General features: G+C 38.6%; 1 protein-coding gene across 1 annotated transcript; it reads right to left on the reverse strand.

Annotated features, from left to right (window-relative positions):
- Window positions 1-2,965: 2,965 nt before the first annotated feature.
- LOC140139579 (uncharacterized) lies at window positions 2,966-19,529 on the reverse strand. The gene is made up of 13 exons (XM_072161283.1): window positions 19,331-19,529; window positions 13,230-13,318; window positions 11,707-11,896; window positions 10,866-11,013; window positions 9,691-9,826; window positions 6,972-7,097; window positions 6,454-6,579; window positions 6,160-6,285; window positions 5,636-5,761; window positions 5,083-5,208; window positions 4,554-4,679; window positions 3,391-3,516; window positions 2,966-2,988 (listed from the first exon to the last, which is right to left on the reverse strand). The coding sequence occupies exons 2-13, from the start codon at window positions 13,315-13,317 to the stop codon at window positions 2,966-2,968; spliced, it is 1,467 nt and encodes a 488-aa protein (XP_072017384.1). The 5' UTR covers window position 13,318; window positions 19,331-19,529.
- Between the last annotated feature and the right edge of the window lie 1,826 nt (window positions 19,530-21,355).

The following is a 21,355-nucleotide window of genomic DNA, read 5'->3' on the forward strand; positions in this document are numbered from 1 at the left end:
CAAGTGCCAGTATTTGTTGTTGTTTTTTGTACTTTTGTTTTACCAATTTTTTACCAAATGGATTAATAATAATTATACACCAAGATATAAAATCATAATGTATAAATGCTTACCTGAGAGTATGCTCTATTCCGGCTGCAATTAAGTGTGCAACTTCAAAGATGGTCGCCATTCCCGGGTCGCCGTTATTGTAGGAAAACAGTCCTTTCTTTCAATTAACTCACATTGGTTACTCTCTTTATCTCATCCTCTTCCGTTCACTCCCTTCACTCCCTCTCTCACTTCTTCCATCTCTATATATCTGTATTCTCCTCTCCTCTATCTCTCCCTCTTCCCTCTATAATATATCATTTTTTTCTTTCTCACTCCCACTCTCTCTCTTTATATTTCATTTTCACCGAAAGTCCCTGACCTGCCTCAAACTCTTTCAATACCTAAAACCATTTCTCTGTTAACTTGGTGAATAGCGCAATTTATAATGAGCACAGTACAAAAATATAAATTAGGACAAGTAATGGAAGTTTAACAAAAATGATAAACTGATAGTATAAATTAGACCTGCTAAAGTTCTTAGTTCTTTGTTACATATAAATTATTTAGACAAGTATAGAGTTATTATGAGTATAATGATAGAACGATTTGATATAGCATTTATTGTGTGGGTGGAGGACGAGCAACCCACAGTTTCATAATTTGTCGATGCGTTGAGATGTCAACACAAACTAGTGGCAAATGGTGGTCATAGACCACAAACCTAGCTGGGCGTTTTGGAGTTGTGGAGGTATCTGACCCCTGCAAAATGTTCCAAAATGTTCCCCTGGTCATGAGGTTTGTTGTCAATGAGTTTGAGTCCCGTACTCCTTACAGATGTCCAGAAAATGCAATTCTAAGATTTGACCCCTCGATGACCTTTGACCTGACCCCTGCAAAATGTTTAAAAATGTTCCCCTGGTCATCAAGTTGTTGTCACCGAGTTAGAGCCCCGTACCGCTTAGAGATGTCCAGATAATGAAATTCTAAGATTTGACCTACGATGACCTTTGACCTGACCCCTGCAAATGATTCAAAATTTTTCCCAGGTCATGAAGTTTGTTGTCACCGAGTTTGAGCCCCATACCCTTACAAATGACCAGAAAATGTATTTCTAAGATTTGACCTCTGCATGACCTTTGACCCGACCCCTGCAAAATGATCCCTGGTCATGAGATTTGTTGTCAATGAGTTTGAGCCCCATACCCCTTACAGATGTCCAGATAATGCAATTGTAAGATTTTACCCCTTAATGACCTTTGACCCCAATTCTGTGTACAGGTTATAGGCACTGGGTATAACTGATACATATGTGGAAGTGACATCATTGTGCTATGTAATTTGTGGTAGAAGAAGCATTTTGAAAGTATTTGGTTATATACCGGTAATGCCCCTTAATGACCTTTGACCCCAATTCTGTTTATACCTTATGGGAACTAGACATAGCCGATACATATGTGCAAGTTATGTAACTGTAGGGTGTAACATGTAGGAAGAGAAGCATTTTGAAGTTCATTGCCAGAAAGAAGAAAGAAGAACTAGTGGCAAATGGTGGTCATAGACCACAAACCTAGCTGGGGCGTGTTGGTGTTGTGGAGGTATCTGACCCCTGCAAAATGTTCCAAAAATGTTCCCCTGGTCATGAGGTTTGTTGTCACCGAGTTTGAGTCCCGTATTCCTTACAGATGTCCAGAAAATGCAATTTTGATATTTGACCCCAGATGACATTTGACCTGCCCCTGCAAATGTTCCAAATATGTTCCCCTGGTCATCAAGTTTGTTGTCACCAAGTTTGAGCCCTGTACCCCTTACAGATATCCACATATTTAAATTCAAAGATTTGACCCCAACTGGCCCTTGACCTGACCCCTGCAAAATGTTCCCTGATCATGAGATATGTTGTCACAAAGTTTGGGCCCCATAACCCTTACAGATATCCAGAAAATGAAATTATAAAATTTGACCCCAGATAACCTTTGACCTGACTCCTGCAAAGTGTTCCAAAATGTCCCCCTGATCATTAAGTTTGTTGTCACCAAGTCTGAGCCCTGTACCCCTTACAGATGTCCAGGAAATTCATTTCTAAAATTTGACCTCTGCATGACCTTTGACCTGACCCGTGCAAATTGTTCCCTGGTCATGAGATTTGTTGTCACCGAGTTTGAGCCCCATACCCCTTACAGATGTCCAGATGATGCAATTGTAAGATTTTGCCCCTTTAATGACCTTTGACCCCAATTCTGTATGCAAGTTCTAGGCGTGGGGTATAGCCGATGCATATATGCAAATGACATCATTGCACTATATGATATGTGGCAGAAGAAGCATTTTGAAGGTATTTGGTTAAATACAGGAAATGCCCCCTTAATGACCATTTACCCCAATTCTGTTTAGACCCTATGGGCGCTGGATATAGCCAATACATATGTGCAAGTTACGTAATTGTAGGGTGTAACATGCAGGAGGAGAAGCATTTTCAAATTTATTGCCAGAAAGAAGAAGAAGAAGGAAAGAAGAACTAGTGGCAAATGGTGGTCATAGACCACAAACCTAGCTGGGGCGTGTTGGTGTTGTGGAGGTATTTGACCCCTGCAAAATGTTCCAAAAATGTTCCCCTGGTCATGAGGTTTGTTGTCACCGAATTTGAGTCCCGTATTCCTTACAGATGTCCAAAAAATACATTTATAAGATTTGACCTCTGCATGACCTTTGACCTGACCCCTGCAAAATGTTCCCCTGATCATGAGATTTGTTGTCACATAGTTTGGGCCACATACCCCTTACAGATATCCAGAAAATGAAATTATAAGATTTGACCCCAGATAACCTTTGACCTGACCCCTGCAAAGTGTTCCAAAATGTCCCCCTGATCATTAAGTTTGTTATCACCAAGTCTGAGCCCCGTACCCCTTACAGATGTCCAGGAAATTCATTTCTAAAATTTGACCTCTGCATGACCTAGGGTATAGGGTATAGCCGATGCATATATGCAAATGACATCATTGTACTATATAATATGTGACAGGAGAAGCATTTTGAAGGTATTTGGGTAAATACGGGAAATGCCCCCTTAATGACTATTTACCCCAATTCTGTTTGGACCCTATGGGCACTGGATATAGCCAATACATATGTGCAAGTTACGTAATTGTAGGGTGTAACATGTAGGAGGAGAAGCATTTTGAAATTTATTGCCAGAAAGAAGAAGAAGCAAGAAAGAAGAAAGATCGGGTAGTAAAACAGTACCTAGCTGGGGGGTTGAAAACCCCCCAGCTAGGTAAAGAAGAAGAAAGAACGGATAGAAAAACAGGACCTAGCTCGGGGGGTTGTAAACCCCCCCAGCTAGGTAAATAACCTTACCTGTGCATGTTACTCCATCTCCACTGTAACCGGCATTACATGCACATGTGTAGGAACCAGCGGTATTAGTGCAAGCAGCATTTGTATCACAATTATTATCAGCAGCCAAAGCACATTCGTCGTCATCTGTATAAAAATGTTTTGAATAAAATATTTTTCAAAAAGACTACCAAAATTTCTTTCAAGAATTAGTATGTATTAGCCGATATGGAACAAACGATAACGATCATGATGATTGATAGTGATAAGGTTTTGAAAACATTGCCAATGATAATAGCGTCTATATTATAAGGTTAAGTGCGTTAGGGTAGCCTATAAACAAAGTATATTAACTTTTCTCTTGATTTAATTTCTTGGCCAATTTCTTGCTCAAGATAAAATCATAATTCATAATATGACAAACCCATGTAAAGACAAAAAAGCAACAATACTGACAGACTAAACAAGTGTGAATAGTAGAGGGGGAGAGACAGAAAGATTAGAAAGAGAGGAAATGAGAGAAGACAGAGGGGAGAAGGAGCGGAGACAGACTCGTACGGTGCTTTGCAAGTCTGAATAATATGGACTACTGAAACTTCAAATTAGGTTGCCAGTTAGAAGAACCTGTAAGAAAAAAATCAGCCTATGGTACTCCATCTCCACTGTAACCGGCATTACATGCACAAGTGTAGGAACCAGGGGTATTGGTGCAAGCAGCGTTTGCGTTACAGTTATTATCAGCAGTCAAAGCACATTCGTTGTCTTCTATAAAAATGTTTTGAATAAAATGTTTTTCAAAATGGACGACTAGAAATAATTTTTTGAAGAATTAAGAATTCGGACCAATTGTAGGACTCGACTATCGTGCCTGTGGTAGAATCTGAATAATATGACGAGGAACTTGGGTTAGAGAGGCGCTTGACCACTTCAAAAACCGGTTTGGCATTTTATAATTTGTTTTATTCAACCTTTTTGGACACATTTGAGTATGATTTTGACAATTGTGTGACATCTAAACCCAACGAGTGTCATGTGGCATGTATGGTCATTGTCAGTGATGTTTGTGACAAAGTTAAGTCGAAATTGGTCAAAGTATGTGAGAGCTAGAGTAAATAATGCAAGTGTTGACAGAAGGAAGAACATGTAAGAAAAATGACACAACCGATGGTATAAAATAGACTTACCTGTGCATGCTACTCCATCTCCACTGTAACCGGTATTACATGCACATGTGTAGGAACCAGGGGCATTGGTGCAAGCAGCATTTGCGTTACAGTTATTATCAGCAGTAAAAGCACATTCGTTGTCATCTATAAAAATGTTTTGAATAAAATGTTTTTCAAAATAGACGACTAGAAATGATTTTTTGAAGAATTAAGAATTCGGACCAATTGTAGGACTATCGTGCCTGTGGTAAAATCTGAATAATATGACGAGGAACTTGGGTTAGAGAAGCGCTTGATCACTTCAAAAACCGGTTTGGCATATTATAATTTGTTTTATTCAACCTTTTGGGACACATTTGAGTATGATTTTGACAATTGTGTGACATCTGACCCTACGAGTGTCATGTGGCATGTATGGTCATGTTTGTGACAAAGTTAAGTCGAAATTGGTCAAAGTATGTGAGTGCTAGAGTAAATAATGCAAGTGTTGACAGAAGGAAGAACATGTAAGAAAAATGACACAACCGATGGTATAAAATAGACTTACCTGTGCATGCTACTCCATCTCCACTGTAACCGGTATTACATGCACATGTGTAGGAACCAGGGGCATTGGTGCAAGCAGCATTTGCGTTACAGTTATTATCAGCAGTAAAAGCACATTCGTTGTCATCTATAAAAATGTTTTGAATAAAATGTTTTTCAAAATAGACGACTAGAAATAATTTTTTGAAGAATTAAGAATTCGGACCAATTGTAGGACTATCGTGCCTGTGGTAAAATCTGAATAATATGACGAGGAACTTGGGTTAGAGAAGCGCTTGATCACTTCAAAAACCGGTTTGGCATTTTATAATTTGTTTTATTCAACCTTTTTGGACACATTTAAGTATGATTTTGTGTTTTTGACAATATTATTGTGTGACATCTAAACCCTACGAGTGTCATGTGGCATGTATGGTCGTTGTCAGTGATGTTTGTGACAAAGTTAAGTCGAAATTGGTCAAAGTATGTGAGTGCTAGAGTAAATAATGCAAGTGTTGACAGAAGGAAGAACATGTAAGAAAAATGACACAACCGATGGTATAAAATAGACTTACCTGTGCATGCTACTCCATCTCCACTGTAACCGGTATTACATGCACATGTGTAGGAACCAGGGGTATTGGTGCAAGCAGCATTTGCGTTACAGTTATTATCAGCAGTCAAAGCACATTCGTTGTCATCTATAAAAATGTTTTGAACAAAATGTTTTTCAAAATGGACGACTAGAAATAATTTTTTGAAGAATTAAGAATTCGGACCAATTGTAGGACTATCGTGCCTGTGATAAAATCTGAATAATATGACGAGGAACATCGGTTAGTGAAGCGCTTGATCACTTCAAAAACCGGTTTGGCATATTATAATTTGTTTTATTCAACCTTTTTGGACACATTTGAGTATGATTTTGACAATTGTGTGACATCTGACCCTACGAGTGTCATGTGGCATGTATGGTCATGTTTGTGACAAAGTCGAAATTGGTCAAAGTATGTGAGTGCTAGAGTAAATAATGCAAGTGTTGACAGATGGAAGAACATGTAAGAAAAATGACACAACCGATGGTATAAAATAGACTTACCTGTGCATGCTACTCCATCTCCACTGTAACCGGTATTACATGCACATGTGTAGGAACCAGGGGCATTGGTGCAAGCAGCATTTGCGTTACAGTTATTATCAGCAGTCAAAGCACATTCGTTGTCATCTATAAAAATGTTTTGAATAAAATGTTTTTCAAAATGGACGACTAGAAATAATTTCAAAGTCGAAATTGGTCAAAGTATGTGAGTGCTAGAGTAAATAATGCAAGTGTTGACAGATGGAAGAACATGTAAGAAAAATGACACAACCGATGGTATAAAATAGACTTTACCTGTGCATGCTACTCCATCTCCACTGTAACCGGTATTACATGCACATGTGTAGGAACCAGGGGTATTGGTGCAAGCAGCATTTGCGTTACAGTTATTATCAGCAGTCAAAGCACATTCGTTGTCATCTATAAAAATGTTTTGAATAAAATGTTTTTCAAAATTGAAGAATTAGGAATTCGGACCAATTGTAGGACTATCGTGCCTGTGGTAAAATCTGAATAATATGACGAGGAACTTGGGTTAGAGAAGCGCTTGACCACTTCAAAAACCGGTTTGGCATATTATAATTTGTTCTATTCAACCTTTTTGGACACATTTGAGTATGATTTTGACAATTGTGTGACATCTGACCCTACGAGTGTCATGTGGCATGTATGGTCATTGTCAGTGATGTTTGTGACAAAGTTAAGTCGAAATTGGTCAAAGTATGTGAGTGCTAGAGTAAATAATGCAAGTGTTGACAGAAGGAAGAACATGTAAGAAAAATGACACAACCGATGGTATAAAATAGACTTACCTGTGCATGTTACTCCATCTCCACTGTAACCGGTATTACATGCACATGTAAAGGAACCAGGGGTATTGGTGCAAGCAGCATTTGCGTTACAGTTATTATCAGCAGGCAAAGCACATTCGTCGTCATCTGTATAAAAATGTTTTGAATATATTTTTCAATAGACAGGCTTCCTAAAGGAATTCACCTTATAGGAACATACAAAGGTCCCTTCTGAGTGATGAATGATTGTGCGAACTAGATAATGAACTAGACAACATAAAATGGGACATCATCATGATCACTGGACTCAGCGAACTTAGCGAAGTAAGACGAAAATGAAAAGCTTCATATGATCTTCAAAGCGGGAATACAATATGCTACAGACGCACAGAGAAGGATGGCGCTGGCTGTGGAGTAGGATTCATCATAAGAAAATACCTCACAGCTAATGCTACAAGAGCACATCTGATAGAGTGGCACAGATGATCATCAAGTTATCAAACCAACAGAAACTGAGAATCATCCAGATCTATGATATGCCAACCACAAGCCGTAAGGTGACCCAGTTGATGAAGTATATGAAGAAATTAATGGCCTTCTCAACCAAGACAAAGCAAGCCATAAAATCATAATGGGAGATTTTAATGCCCAGGTGGGAACCCAGAGAGCTGGAGAGCAGGTAGTTGGCAATTATGGCATTGGCGAAAGGAATGACCGAGGAGACAAACTTCTAGACTTTGTTGTCAACAAAGCATTTAGATTCATGAACACATTCTTTATAACATGCTTAAGAAGAAACCCTGTTTGAAGTGGACATGGCAAAGTCCAAACCAAGAATGAAATTGACTTCATCCTCTCAGACAAGCAACACATTGTTACAGATTTATCTGTTCTCATCAAATTCAACACAGGCAGTGATAACAGATTAGTATAAGAGCTAAGGTCCGCATTAACATGAAACCGGAAAGAGCCAAGATAATGCCAATTTGAACCTAGGAAAGCTACATCAACATTCACTAGAGTTCCAGTTAGCCCTATACAGAACAAGTTTGATGCACTGGAAGATACAATGAAGGAGTGTTATCTTACTGAAAAATCCAAAAACATAGCAGAAACAACAATAGCTATGCCGGGGACGTAAACTGGAAAGGAAGTGAAAAAGGAGGAAGACAAAATCTCAGAAACCACTCTAAAGCATCTCAAAAAATTAAACAGGCGGGAATTACCTGCATAATTTAAAAAAAGTTCAAGTTATTTTCATATATTCTTTAACCATGTTAACAGTCCATGCATTATGTTGTATTACTTCCTGAAAGGCCTATTCAGGTAACAACACAATCATGACAATCCGAAAGGCGTAAATAACGTCAAAATTATGTTTTTGAACCTTTGTAAGTAGTTACTGTACCGCTTCTGTTTTTACACCTTGTAATAAAAACCATAAATTGACATAACAGGGCAGCAATATCTGCAACTTGCATAACATTCTAACATTATATTATGTTATTTTTGTCTCCATTTACATATTTATAATTCTTCTTTAAATGTTGTTGCAAACACTTTCATAGCAATTTCCAACTCCATCGTTTCTATATTATTCAAAACCAAACCATCTAACTGCACAAGATCACCAATTTCCCACACCCATCGACTCGTCCACCCACACAAGGTTCTGAACAGAAATGTACAACCAACTAAAACCACACAGATTTTCCAAACAATACCCGCCTCTACATATAACCCCGGGGGGGCACTCAACTTTGGAAGTGACGGGTATGTGCCTACCGGAGTCGCGAAGTAGGGGCCTATCGGGTACAAAGCGTTATTTTAAAAAAGGGGGTCATTGGGTACAAACAAAATAAAAAAGGGGGTCATTGGGTACAATATTTTGAAAAAAGGGGGTCATCGAGTATAAGATTTTAAAAAAGGGTCATCGGGTAGTAGAAAAAAAAAAAGCAAAATTTTGAAAATTTCTGCATAATTTTGAAAAAATGGAGCAAAATTTTGAAAATTTCGGCATAATTTTGAAAAAAATGGAGCAAAATTTGACAGTTTCGGCATTTTTTTGTTGCATTTTGATGATGCTATTCTAGAAAAAAGGGGGTCATTGGGTAGTCGCAACCAAAAAAAGGGGGGTCATCGGGTATGACTTTTAAAAAAAGGGGGTCATCGGGTATAGTCGACTTCAAAAGAGGGGGTCTATTGACAGGCACATACCGTCACTTCCAAAGTTGAGTGCCCCCCCGGGCATATAACACCAATAGCAGCTAAGTACAGCAAAAGCCGAGAACCGCGAAAGCCGAGAATCGCTCTAGTTTTCTTTTTGCATTTGAATAAATCGGAATCAATACGCGGATTTTGGGTTTCTCTACCGGAAGTAAATTTGTGGCCGAAATTCCTACAATGCAATCAGCGTTTTGCATAACAATAGATACAGTTCGGAGGTTAATCAATATTCTTTGTTATGCAATACGCATATTGCATTGTGGGAAGGAATTTCGGCACAAATTGACTTCCAGTAGAGAAACCCTAAATCCGTGTATTTAGGGATTGCTTCAAAACCCTACCGCCGGTCGACCGATTGAAGCCATCCCTAATGATTCCCATTGATTCAAATACCAATATAAAGTAATTATGGGTTTCAATAATGCGTTAAGAAACAAACTATCATAACTGTTCAAACTGGCAAAGGGAGCTTTTATATACTTTATAATGTGACATGTTAGCCAATTTAACATACCTGGGCATCCAAGTAGTTCGAATTTGAAACAACACCTGTTGTTATATGTTACAACTTCGACGCTGATGTATTGTGTAGCAACGGGTGAACTAAACATCTTGGTGACGAGGGTCTGCGATTCGACATTACCAACAAACTGGAATGTTGATAGAACAGAGAAGAAGGCGTTGTCGTACTCATTAATAGGGGCTGTTCAGTAATTATGAGGGCGGAGTAGAATGGGTAAATTGAGAGGAAAGGATTTTTTGACAAGCGAAAGGGGTAAGTATTTTTAGCACACATTCATGGCCAGTGGCGTACCGTGGCCGCCCCAACCCCGGGGGCTGAAGATAATTCAATTTTGCCGCCCATTCCTCAACAGCCCGAAAAGGTTGACCCAATTATTTTTTCTCGGTCGTTTGAAAAAAACAGCAAAAAAAAAAGAAAAAAAAAAGGGATTTCAGGCGCAAGCGCCCTAAAAGCAGCACATTTTGATAGTATAGTATACCATTTTTTCACAATTTTTATGCTTTATCAAATTGTTCAGCCCTTTTTATTTACTAATTCTTTTTGCCGCCCTTCGTTTTTGCCGCCCCTGTTTTTGCCGCCCCTTCTTCTTCCGCCGCCCCTTCATTTTTGCCGCCCCCTGCTTTTATCCCACCCCGAAATACGCGCATGATGGCCACCTGTCAAATAAAGTGGTCTAAAAAGCTTAGGAAAACAGAAATGTAAATTGTCCCGAGTCGATGCGCTCGCATTATTGTATTTAGACCATTAAGATTTGCAAACATTTGGCATATGCAAGGAGCTGTGGACGCAAAGATTTTTTGGCCGGGCTGGAGGAAGGGCAAGCAATATTTTGCACGCCGTTTGGAAATTTGTCGGGGACTCATAATTATTGAACGGTCGAAGGACACCTTAATTATAAATGGATATGCGGATCCCATCTTCGTCTCATGCATATCATCCATTGGCCTATTGGCTTAGGAAGATTTTCAACATGGGGGGGGGGGGCTGAAAATTAAAAAATGTTTTGGTGGGCCACGAAAAAAAATCCTGGTCCCGCCACTGGGCAGACAATTTTGCAAAACATAGGTCACAGACACCTATTTTCCCTCTATTTTATCACAATTTTTTAACTTCACCTATAACTATACCCCCCCCCATCCCCGGTTCCTAAGCCTATGTTATCATACCTGCGACGTTGTGCTGGCTTGTGATACTAGAAATCCTGCAGGACTGCCATTATGCTGACCCCCTACTATTTTATACTCGGTAATCCAACCGCCGGAAGTTGGACTTCCATTCGTGCTGAAACCCCTTGTTTTTATTCCAGACACCCACCTATAAAAGCAAGTAATAAAAAGATAACAACAACAACGACAACAATAATAATAATTAATAATAAAAGCACTAATAATAATTAATAAAAATAATAATTACACTACTACTACTGCTGCTGCTGCTGCTGCTGCTGCTACTACTACTATTACTATCACCTGGTTGCCTCGCTTAGAGGTTTCAGAAAAAGAATAGTTTGCACTACTTGAGATGTCTAGTTACCATGGTACACAGTAAAGAGTTAACAGATATGTAGGATTCCATATTCAATGGCCTATCATTTTCCAAAATAGAACCAGTCTGGGATGTGTTTTGCAGCTTGGCCTGAAATGGTCCATCTTATATAGGAATCCAACGAGCCAAGTCATGGTCAGGCTTTGGTCGGCCATATTTGGATACCCGCATGCACCAAACAGGTGTTGTGAGTACCCAATTGGGTGGATTAAACCCGCTTAAAATTCGATGTTAGATTCTTTTGTGTTGTAAACTGTCATCATTCGTTTGTCTACGTGTTACACGGGTGTTAGAATGCAGTTTATAATACCCTTCAAGGCCGCATCATCTCACATTTTAGGTGGGATAGTTGGGTACCCGTCGCGGCTAATGGCTGCCATTGAGGAGCAGGAATGCGTGAAATTGGATTCGTCTATATTTAGGCCTATCTGAAAAGCTATCAACTATAATAATGATCCTTACATTACTACACCAAGATCTACAGTGATCCAATGCGGTCCTGCTTGATCATAATCAGGCTGCCAACATTTGTCAGCATTTATCCTTGCCCGGTGTGGGCTCCAAGGTCCCGAATCTGGCCTTACAGAAGATGCTTGAAAATTTCCATCTGGTATTTTGGTACTATCGTCTATATCTAATTCTGTCTGACAAGCTGAAAGAAACAAACAAAGATAGTATCGTGTTCATAGCTCAGTAAGCAAAATTGTATAGAACAAGGTGTAAAATTAATATTATACTAGATTTCGCGGTTCTCGAAATTTCGCGGTTCCCGAAATTTTAGTAGTGTCTGGATGTAGGCCGTCAATTCAATCGGGAGAAATGTGAACGCAAACGGGTATGTTAATCATGTCTTTAAAATAGGCCTATTGGTCCGATGAGATGCACCTGTTAGTCACTGTAATGCTTTCCGATGCTCGCACTGCGCCCGTCGGTACTCCGCAGCACTACGCGATAGCGCACCGTGCACACGCGATACGCACCGCGCGCTCGCGTTATACGCACCGCGAGCACGCGTTAGCGAGCCACTCGCACGCGATAGCGCGCGGACAGAGGACGGACACGCCATAATTAGTATTAAGATATGCATGCATTACCCGAATGTACTTAGATAAAAATAAATAAATAAATAAAGTATAGGCCTACTGCGCAATAACCCCAGACAAACAAGTTTGTATGTCTATGGCAATAACAATGTGCGTATCATCGTGACATTGTCCACGTGCGCAATAACGATGTGCGTGTCGTCGTGACATCGTTACGGCGCAGTTTCACCGTGCGCAATGTGCGCTAACGTGCGATCGTTGCAATAGCGTTACTCATATCGTAAGCCTTTGGAACAGGTGAGAGGCTGTGTAATAATTCAGTGGCGTAGATTTCTTTTTGACATTGGGGGGATGGGGTTGGAAAAAATTTATAGTGAAAAAATGTAGTGAATATTTTTGGCGAATGAAAAATTTGCACTTTTGGAACTAAAATGACCAAATATGAGGTTAATTTGGTCAGAAATCCACATACAGGCGTCAACATGGGGGGTGGGGGGTTGAATGATTGTATGGACCCGACCATCCCCCTATTGGGAGGATTTATCCCCCGGGATCTTCCCGGGATCTACGCCTATGCAATAATTGTGCATTGTGAAAATTTTCGTACGGCCGGCCAAAAATTGCTCGCCCCCTCTCGGTCCGCCAAGCAATCTTTGCCCCCCCCTTGAACATTTTTTGGATCCCGATTTGCAACGTTTCCGTACTGTTTTCCCACGCCTTTTTAGAACGTTTAATTAAAAGGCGCCCCATGAATGTGTGCCAAAAATTGCTTCCCCCCTCCCACCTTCGGCTCGTCAAAAATATCTTGCCCCCCCTCCCCATTTTACCCTCCCCAGGCCTCATAATTAATTTATGTTTTTATTTAATGATAAATTGTTTTAACGTTCCCTATGTAGGCCTGTGCTTCCTGATTATACTTGCACGATTGAGATGACTTCTTACTTGATGCTAAAACCCCGGGTGCTAAAATCACATTAGCAAACGCCGTTAGTATAAGGAAGATAGCAATTCCAAGTTGGCTCCTCTCCATGCTGAGAAAGAAAGAAAGCACATCACGTTTAGAGCTATACATGTATATTCCATTTAAAATCCATACTACCCCTGTGGACAGTGGCGTAACTTTGGTTCAGGGTGCCCGGGGGCGAAAGTAGATCGGGTGCCCCTAACCAATGGTGTGCATGGTGCAAAGCCCCCCAACCCGGACAAAAAATGAAAGAGAAAAGTGCGCTTCCGACAAAAATTGAAAGAGAAAATCGGGAACGCAAAGGAAAAGAAAAGGGACAAGAAGCCCGTTTTCCACCAAAATTCATCCCGATCATGGGCCAAAATAGTGCAAAATACAAAAGATTTGCGCGCTGCTCGCTCGCACAATGTCCCTATTATACTTTGATCAGCTCGTAATAGGCGGGACTTGTTAGGCTTTTACGCCAAAAGTAGGCCCACGTTAAGAGAGCCATTATTTGACCTGTCCGGCCTATATTTTGTGTGTTAAAGAAAGTAGACAAAGTATAGGACTTGCATTAGTAATTTGTGATGCTTCTGGAGAGGTGTGACAAAACAATTCTCAAAGTAAAATATTTTGATATTAATCCGCGATGTTATAAGGCCCGCCGATTAGGAGCTGATCAAAGTATAAGCCCTTTCCACCCAGATCATGGGCCCAAATAGCGTAAAATACAAACATTTTGCTCGCTACGCCCGCACATTGTCTCAATAAAGCCTTTTTGGGAAGATCAAAGACTTAAATGTACATACTCTCTCTAAGAAAACCGGTATATGTGTAATTCCCTCTGAAAATACCGGGTCAAAATTATGCAAGCGCAAAATTGCTTTCGTTTTTGCCCTCAAATATTAACCCCCCGACTAAGAAAGCTTGCTATATATGCCCTTGATTGAAAGCCATATATACCTACCGAATAACTTTTAAAAAAGTAGTGTTTCCGATCAAATTAATTTCATCTTTCAATGAACTTCATGTTAAAAAAAAAATGTTTTCATCTCCTCCAATGGCTTTACTTTTCAAGATTTATCACTAGCTGCAGTGACGTAGCTGGAGGTTGTGGCGCCCGGGAGCAAGAGTACAAAATACCCCTTCTTCCTAAAACAATTGCGCGCGGGCACGCGAAATGTCAGGCTTAAATACCACTAATTTGGTATAATCAAGTTGAATTTCGGTCTTTCAAATGACAAGTTAAGGTGCACCGCGCGCGAAGCGAGCGAAAATTTTGTGTTGAGGGGGGCACCCAAATGAAGATTAATTCTCTCCATGGTAGGTAAAGGTGTCCACTTCGTTCCTATAACAAAGTATTATCGTGTCGAAATGCATGTGTATCCAGGCCTGGCCAGGGTGCCCCTTAGCCCGGGTGCCCGGGGGCGCGGCCCCCCAGAGCCCATAGGAGTTACGCCACTGCCTGTGGAAGAGTTTGGAAATATCTTCCACAGGGGGAGTATGAATGAGGACATTAGACAGCTCCATTTGAATTTCATATCACCATCTGAGAAAGATTCAACATGAATCTTCCACAGAAAGAGGATGAGTTTCAAATAGAGTCGGTAATGTTCCTTCCATTGAAATTTGTAATAGGCCTAGAGACATTGCGATTTCCAAACGTAGCATCGAACGTACGTGGAATCTATTCAAAATCCCGTCACAGGAGAGTGGTTTTGAATAGATTCCACGTACGTTCGACGCTACGTTTGGAAATCGCAATCTCTCTAATCCCCCTGTTGAAGACTTTTTGATAAATTTCCACATGGAGAGTGTTGATATCAAATGGATCAGCCCTGTATTTGAAATGTGTACGAATAGCTGAAAAGTGAAGGATAAATAAAATTTCTAGGTACATTGTTATGAGAAATTTATAAAATGGAAATTATTAAAAAATTTCAATTGCATGTCTGTACACTCAGAGTCCACTCGAACATCAAGTTTGTCATATTAATTAGGTTGATTTGCATGGGGTTATCACTTGCATAGTAATGTCATAATTTTAAAGCACATTTATACTTCTATAATAAAAAATCAATAAAGAGTACACACCCACCCCACCCACCCCCACACACACCCCCACACAAAAAAACATTTAACATTTAAAAAAAAAAATGAAAAAAAGTTTTAAAAAATTGTCGATGCATACACTTCTAGTGCCCGTTTCTATTCATCGTTATGTATTCTTCTCCCGTGCATTATTTTCGCGAACTACCCTTCACAGCCCAAATTATATAAACCTGCACGCTAAACAATGCATTATCTAAAATCTGCACGCTAAACAATAGATTCTAGATAATACGTGCACGCTCAAATACTAGAAATACTACTTTCACATAACCATATAGTAGAGTTAGGTGGCGCTTTCGACACAGAGGTCACATAACTATATAATTGTCTGTTCGATATATATACCATCAAAAAAGTACGAATATACATTCTGTGGTGTTAAAATGGTATAGTTACAAACGGTGTTCTATAAAAGGGTACAATTACCGAATAGGGTGCAACTCGCTAGACTTGAGTCCAGTCCTCGTTTACGGAGTTTAGGGTTAGGGTTTAGGGTTGGGGTAGGGCAGTCTTGTAATAAGACTAGTAGAGTTGTACCCTATTCGGCAATCGCTCGTGCAAATATCATTGTCATAAATTATGATTAATGACCTCAAATAAATCAAACATCAAATGAGAATAATCGAGCTTCTATTAATTAAAAAGAGACAAAAACAGGTGGATCATAATTATACAAGATGACACCATTGCAAAATATTCAGCATTTTACAAATGAAATACATGTAGGCCTATATCTAAAATAACATAGCCGGGCCCGGGAAACACACACTAGCGCATAATATCATGATCATGCTTTATAATACCATAGGCCATACACATGTGTTTGAAGGCCTATGATAATACTGAACAAATTGTTAAATCCCAATGTCGTGTGTTTTAATATAGATAATAAGAACAGAATAAGTAGATTTTAAAGTTCAAATTATAGAGCTATAAAGTCCAGTTGATATTCACCGTAGTACTAGTCGGACATCTAAATCGATCGTTTCGAACTGGTTCAGTGCTCTAAATGATCACAACATAAAGTCAATTGGTTACAAACCATGCGTGAATAAGTTACTAAAGTATGACGTATGGCGCAATCGATACCATTGATAGCTACCTTATACAGGGATTGATTTTCTTTACCAGTTAAATGCTACGTAGCTGGTCAATGTCCTGACGGTGTTTTTAAAATGTAAGATATTTTCCCTAATATTAAAACTACTATAATGAATGCAGCAATTAATATTGCCTATTGTTTTAATAGGCCTACACTCAAAGTGTATGACGGATAATGTACTTGTGCAAATGCATTCGTCAAGATAATTGCACTTGCCATGGAGTTATTGCATTTAGCTCTTGAGCCTATCGGCTCTCGAGCTAAATGCAATAACTCCACGGCGCGTGCGATTATCTTGACGAATGCATTGCACTCAGTTCATTATCCTTATCATACTTACCTGGAAAAGATATAATTTAAGCCGGTGATGCTTCCACGGGTGATATTTCAAAACGCCATTGAACTTGTCGCAACGGATAGGTTAATTAAGTTCTGCGTACCGTGTTGGCAATTTGAAGTTAAAAGCTTTAATATGTTATCACCAGCCAATGATATCTTTGATGTATCAAGACAACGTAGTTCTGGAAAAATATCAAGTTATATCTCATCTATTTCATCAACCAATCAAAGTAGAATTTCGCATGGGAATAAATTAGTATGCTGGTTGTTCTGTCCTCTGGAGTTTGAGGAGTATATCATCCCATGTTAACAACAGGAACATACTCTGACCATAGTTCTCTAAACCGTGAATGTTTTATAACTCACATTGCAATGTGTTCTATATTCCAAGTATTGACTGATTTGATACACCATAAATTATGCTTTTTGCAATATACTAGACTGGTTGATCTTATTGGGATATTCCAGTTGAAATCCATATACCCCCTGTGGAAGACATAACCTTAATCTTCCACACAGGGAGTGTGAAATTCAAATGGGATTACCTGAATGGGTGACTCCATTTGATATCTACACCCCATGTGTGGGAGATTAAGGTCATGTCTTCCATAGGGGGCGTATTGATTTTAACAGGAATAGCCCATTTATCGTAAAGTGGGGTTGTCATAGCAAATAAAAAGTGTTTTAATAATTTGTTTTATTTCATAAATTGATTTGTCAAAATGAGCGAATTTTCAATCATTACACATTTTTGATGTGATCAAGCAAAATCAGTCGGAAGTCGGAAATATTGTATTTGAGATATATTAGAATAAAGGAAATAATTACTTCTCTTTCCTATTGTTTTGGAAACGCTTCAACTGCTCAAAATAATATTAAATATCAAACTGTTCATCTGGACTTACCATTTATATCTTTGGAACAATTTGCCCAATTTCAATGGGATTTTCTGCAAAATTTACATTCGCAAATGCTTTATACATCAAAGTATAAAATAAAAATTGAATATCCCGACTTCAGACTGATTTTGTTTGATCACACCACATCTATTTGAACTGGTAAACATTTTGAATCAATCGATTTATATATTGTATTGCCATTATAGAAATACTGAATGTTTTATGACTAGACCTACCTGTAGTTTTTGCAATAGTGAAACACATTAATAAAATAATTACGAATAAATTAATTAATCATCACTTGACCCATAGCTCTAACGAAGCAACCAATGAAATATTAATGATGCGTAAATGGAGCAAATAAAATCGATGTAGTCAGAAACTGCGCGCAAATAATTTAGTATATAATTTTGGGGAAAAAACCCAACCAGAATTTGAATACTAAACAATAACAGGACCCATTGTTTTTTTCAATGAATTCAATATCTTACTCTGCATATTGTGACACCTTTGAGACAGCTATACAAGCAAAGTTACCGGTATTTAGAATCCTGAATTAGAATGGGTACGTGTCCCCCATAGGATGATCCCATAGGAAAATTGCCGAAAAACGTCTTGTGCCCCCCCCCATCAGATCCGGTGCCCCCCCATCATGGTCGGTGCCCCCCCCACCACCACCACCAATGTGATGACCCACGCTACGCCACTGGCCACACCACACAAAGCAGCCACCACCAACATCTTCCTGGATCAAGTATGACTATAATTAGGAACGGCGTCCATGAGACTCGGCGAGTCTAACTATAATAGAGGTATTTGGTATTCAAGCAGTCCACATCTGCAACCTTGGAAGGACTGCATGGAGCATCTTCGGGCGCGCGACTGACAAGGAAGAATGTACTTCCCCTCCAATTTTTTCGGATAAATTAATTCAATATGTCTTGAAAAGTTAATGTCGCAGTTTTACAAATGACAATTAAAATGAAACTCTGGGTGTATTTTTTATATCATTATATAGGGCCTATATGTAGGCTATAATAAACATTTGTTGTGATTTCCCTTTTTTTTAGCCACTTTAAACTCATGCAATATTGCTGGGAAAATGTGATGATGTTTTTGAAAATCGTTTCATTTTGGAATGTAGATAATGTGTTTTGGATATTGCTGTTCATAATTTTATGGGCTCTTTTATCCGACAATATTTTCACAGGTGCGAAAGGTCGTTTGCGGAAGTCTCTATGTTTTTGAACAATATCAGTTTTTTTAACCAAAGACCTAGATAAATAGTTCTCTTCACTTTTATTAAAACCAAAGATACCATTACCAGTGATACGCCAGGTAATTGATAAATTTTAAACGAACTAAAGTAAAAGTGTCGACGAAGCCCTTCTAAATTCGCCAGCGAAGTGGTTACGTAACTCCCTAGTAACTGGATCACGCACCTGTTGGAATTGATAGTACATGCCATAAACTTTGTGTTGCGATCATTTCAATCGTGGTGTAGAACTCAAAAGCATGATCCAGTTGACATGGTGATAATCGGATTACATGGCGAATATATGTTAATAATGTAGGATATCGCGTTGTTTGAAGAAGTTCAATTTTGCTCGCAGGCTGTTTTCAAGCAGAAAAATGATGAACTTACCTCCAAACGTCTCATACAGATATATTCCGTTTTGTGTTGTTTATATTATCCAAGATAGTCGATTTTAGTTATTGGCCACAATTTCTCTCTACAAAATGGTGAACTTATTCCAAAACTAACGATGCCTACCAGTTAGCACTCGTGGCTTCTCGTATGATGTTGAAGGAATGCCAAAATATTATGCATTGTCCGAATAATTTTTCTGTTAGTGATATCGACTGTAATCATTGGGAATGCAGCCTGTTTCACAAACTGTTGGAGTCTGTAGCTTTCTGTCAGTGGAATAGACTCAAGACATCAGCGCTTGTTATTATATGCTGGGTAATATTTCCGAGTATGAAGGTGACGTACCTGTGCCCACCAGCGTATGAAAATAGGGGACTATCGGTGTAGAAATTTTCAGAAAAAGGGGATCATTTGGAAACGTCAAAAATGGGGTGATTTTGTATGTGAGCGCCGAAAATTTCACATCATTGACAATCAAAAATAGCTTTTTATCCAATTTTACAGTAAAAATAGATAAAACTCGTTTATTTTGCTGAAATGCGCGCGTAGTGACTAATTATTGTTCAAAAAGGGGGTTCAGTGTAGGCTGCTGAAAAAACGGGGTCATTGGGTGTAGGAATTGCCAAAAATACCGGGGAATACTTTATCACAAGGTGATACAAGCAACAGGTATTTTATTATGATAAATGCTGAAAATGGGAAGTTCCTTTGAATTGCGTGTTTGACATTGGCATGTATACATATCCTTGTGGGTCACTTATTAGAAAAATTACGCTAGCCACTGATACTGTGATAGTTATTTGAAGAGTTTTGTTTCAAAAACCCTTTTGAGCAATTTTAAGAAAACATAAAAAAATCACTGATATAAGGGGGTCTACAACAAAAGCAGGTTTTGGCGGCATGCCTGGGTAGGATTAGCATCCCGCCAAAACTGCCTTTGTTGCAGACCCCCTTATATTAGTGATTATTTTGTTTGATGATTTTGTGATGTTTTCTCAAAATTGCTCAAGTGGATGTAAGGGGTTTTGAAACAAAGATCTTCATTTGTCCAATCCCAGAATTCCGAAAAAAAGTTGCTCACATTTTATTTTAAAACCAATTCCAAAATAATTTTCTAATAATCTGGTCGTAAGAAATCAAAAATATTAGTTTGACCTATCTATGATATATCGTTCTGGAGTCATGATGAGCAGAGAGGTCGAATGTCATTATTGTGTCCAAACAGAAAATTTCCTAAGATTTTGATTTTGGATTGCTATAACAGATAACACATTAAGTTGTTTTTTTTTATAAAAAGGCACTTGATTATAAGGCCAAAAAAAATATTGTTGTGTTGCCCTCAAGTGGGAAAATGGGAAAGTTGGGTCGGACGGTCGGATATCTTTTTTTTTTTTTTTTAACCTTCAGTTTTTAAAAATCCCCTAAATATTAAATATAATGCTTCTTCAATTAGGGGGCATTTGTCAATTTTGACTTCTGGATACCTGTTAGATATCAATTAAAGACTAGTCTTTCAATAAAATATTAATTTTAAGTGAAAAACATTTGATTTTTTGAACAAATCTGTAAAAATCAACACAAAAAAAATGACGACCCTGCTGCTATTAAGTGCCTTTTTGAAAAACACAAATAAGAACACCTGGGAACCAAGGGAGAACAGTGCCAGTGCATTGATTGGTCACCCCAGGTTAAATAATAAATAAATAAATAAACAAATAAATAAACAAACACATTCTTTGCTAATAAACTAAAAATGAAGCCAATATTATTACTCAATACATTATTACTTGTATTTTTTATTATCATCTTAATGGTGTGTTTACTTAAAAACAATGTTGACAGAATTCTGTTACGTACATTGTGTTATAATAAAACATATAGATTCAGATTTTTAATGTATATAAAATGTGTATAAATTTTATTTAAAATATCATGATATACATTTTCATCTTGTCAAAACCAAAAGTTATTTATGCACCTGTCGCTTACAACTTTCAGGGCCCACGGTGATGTTTGGCG

The sequence above is a fragment of the Amphiura filiformis genome, chromosome 18 (genome assembly GCF_039555335.1).
Source record: "Amphiura filiformis chromosome 18, Afil_fr2py, whole genome shotgun sequence".
NCBI classification, from domain to species: Eukaryota; Metazoa; Echinodermata; class Ophiuroidea; order Amphilepidida; family Amphiuridae; genus Amphiura; species Amphiura filiformis.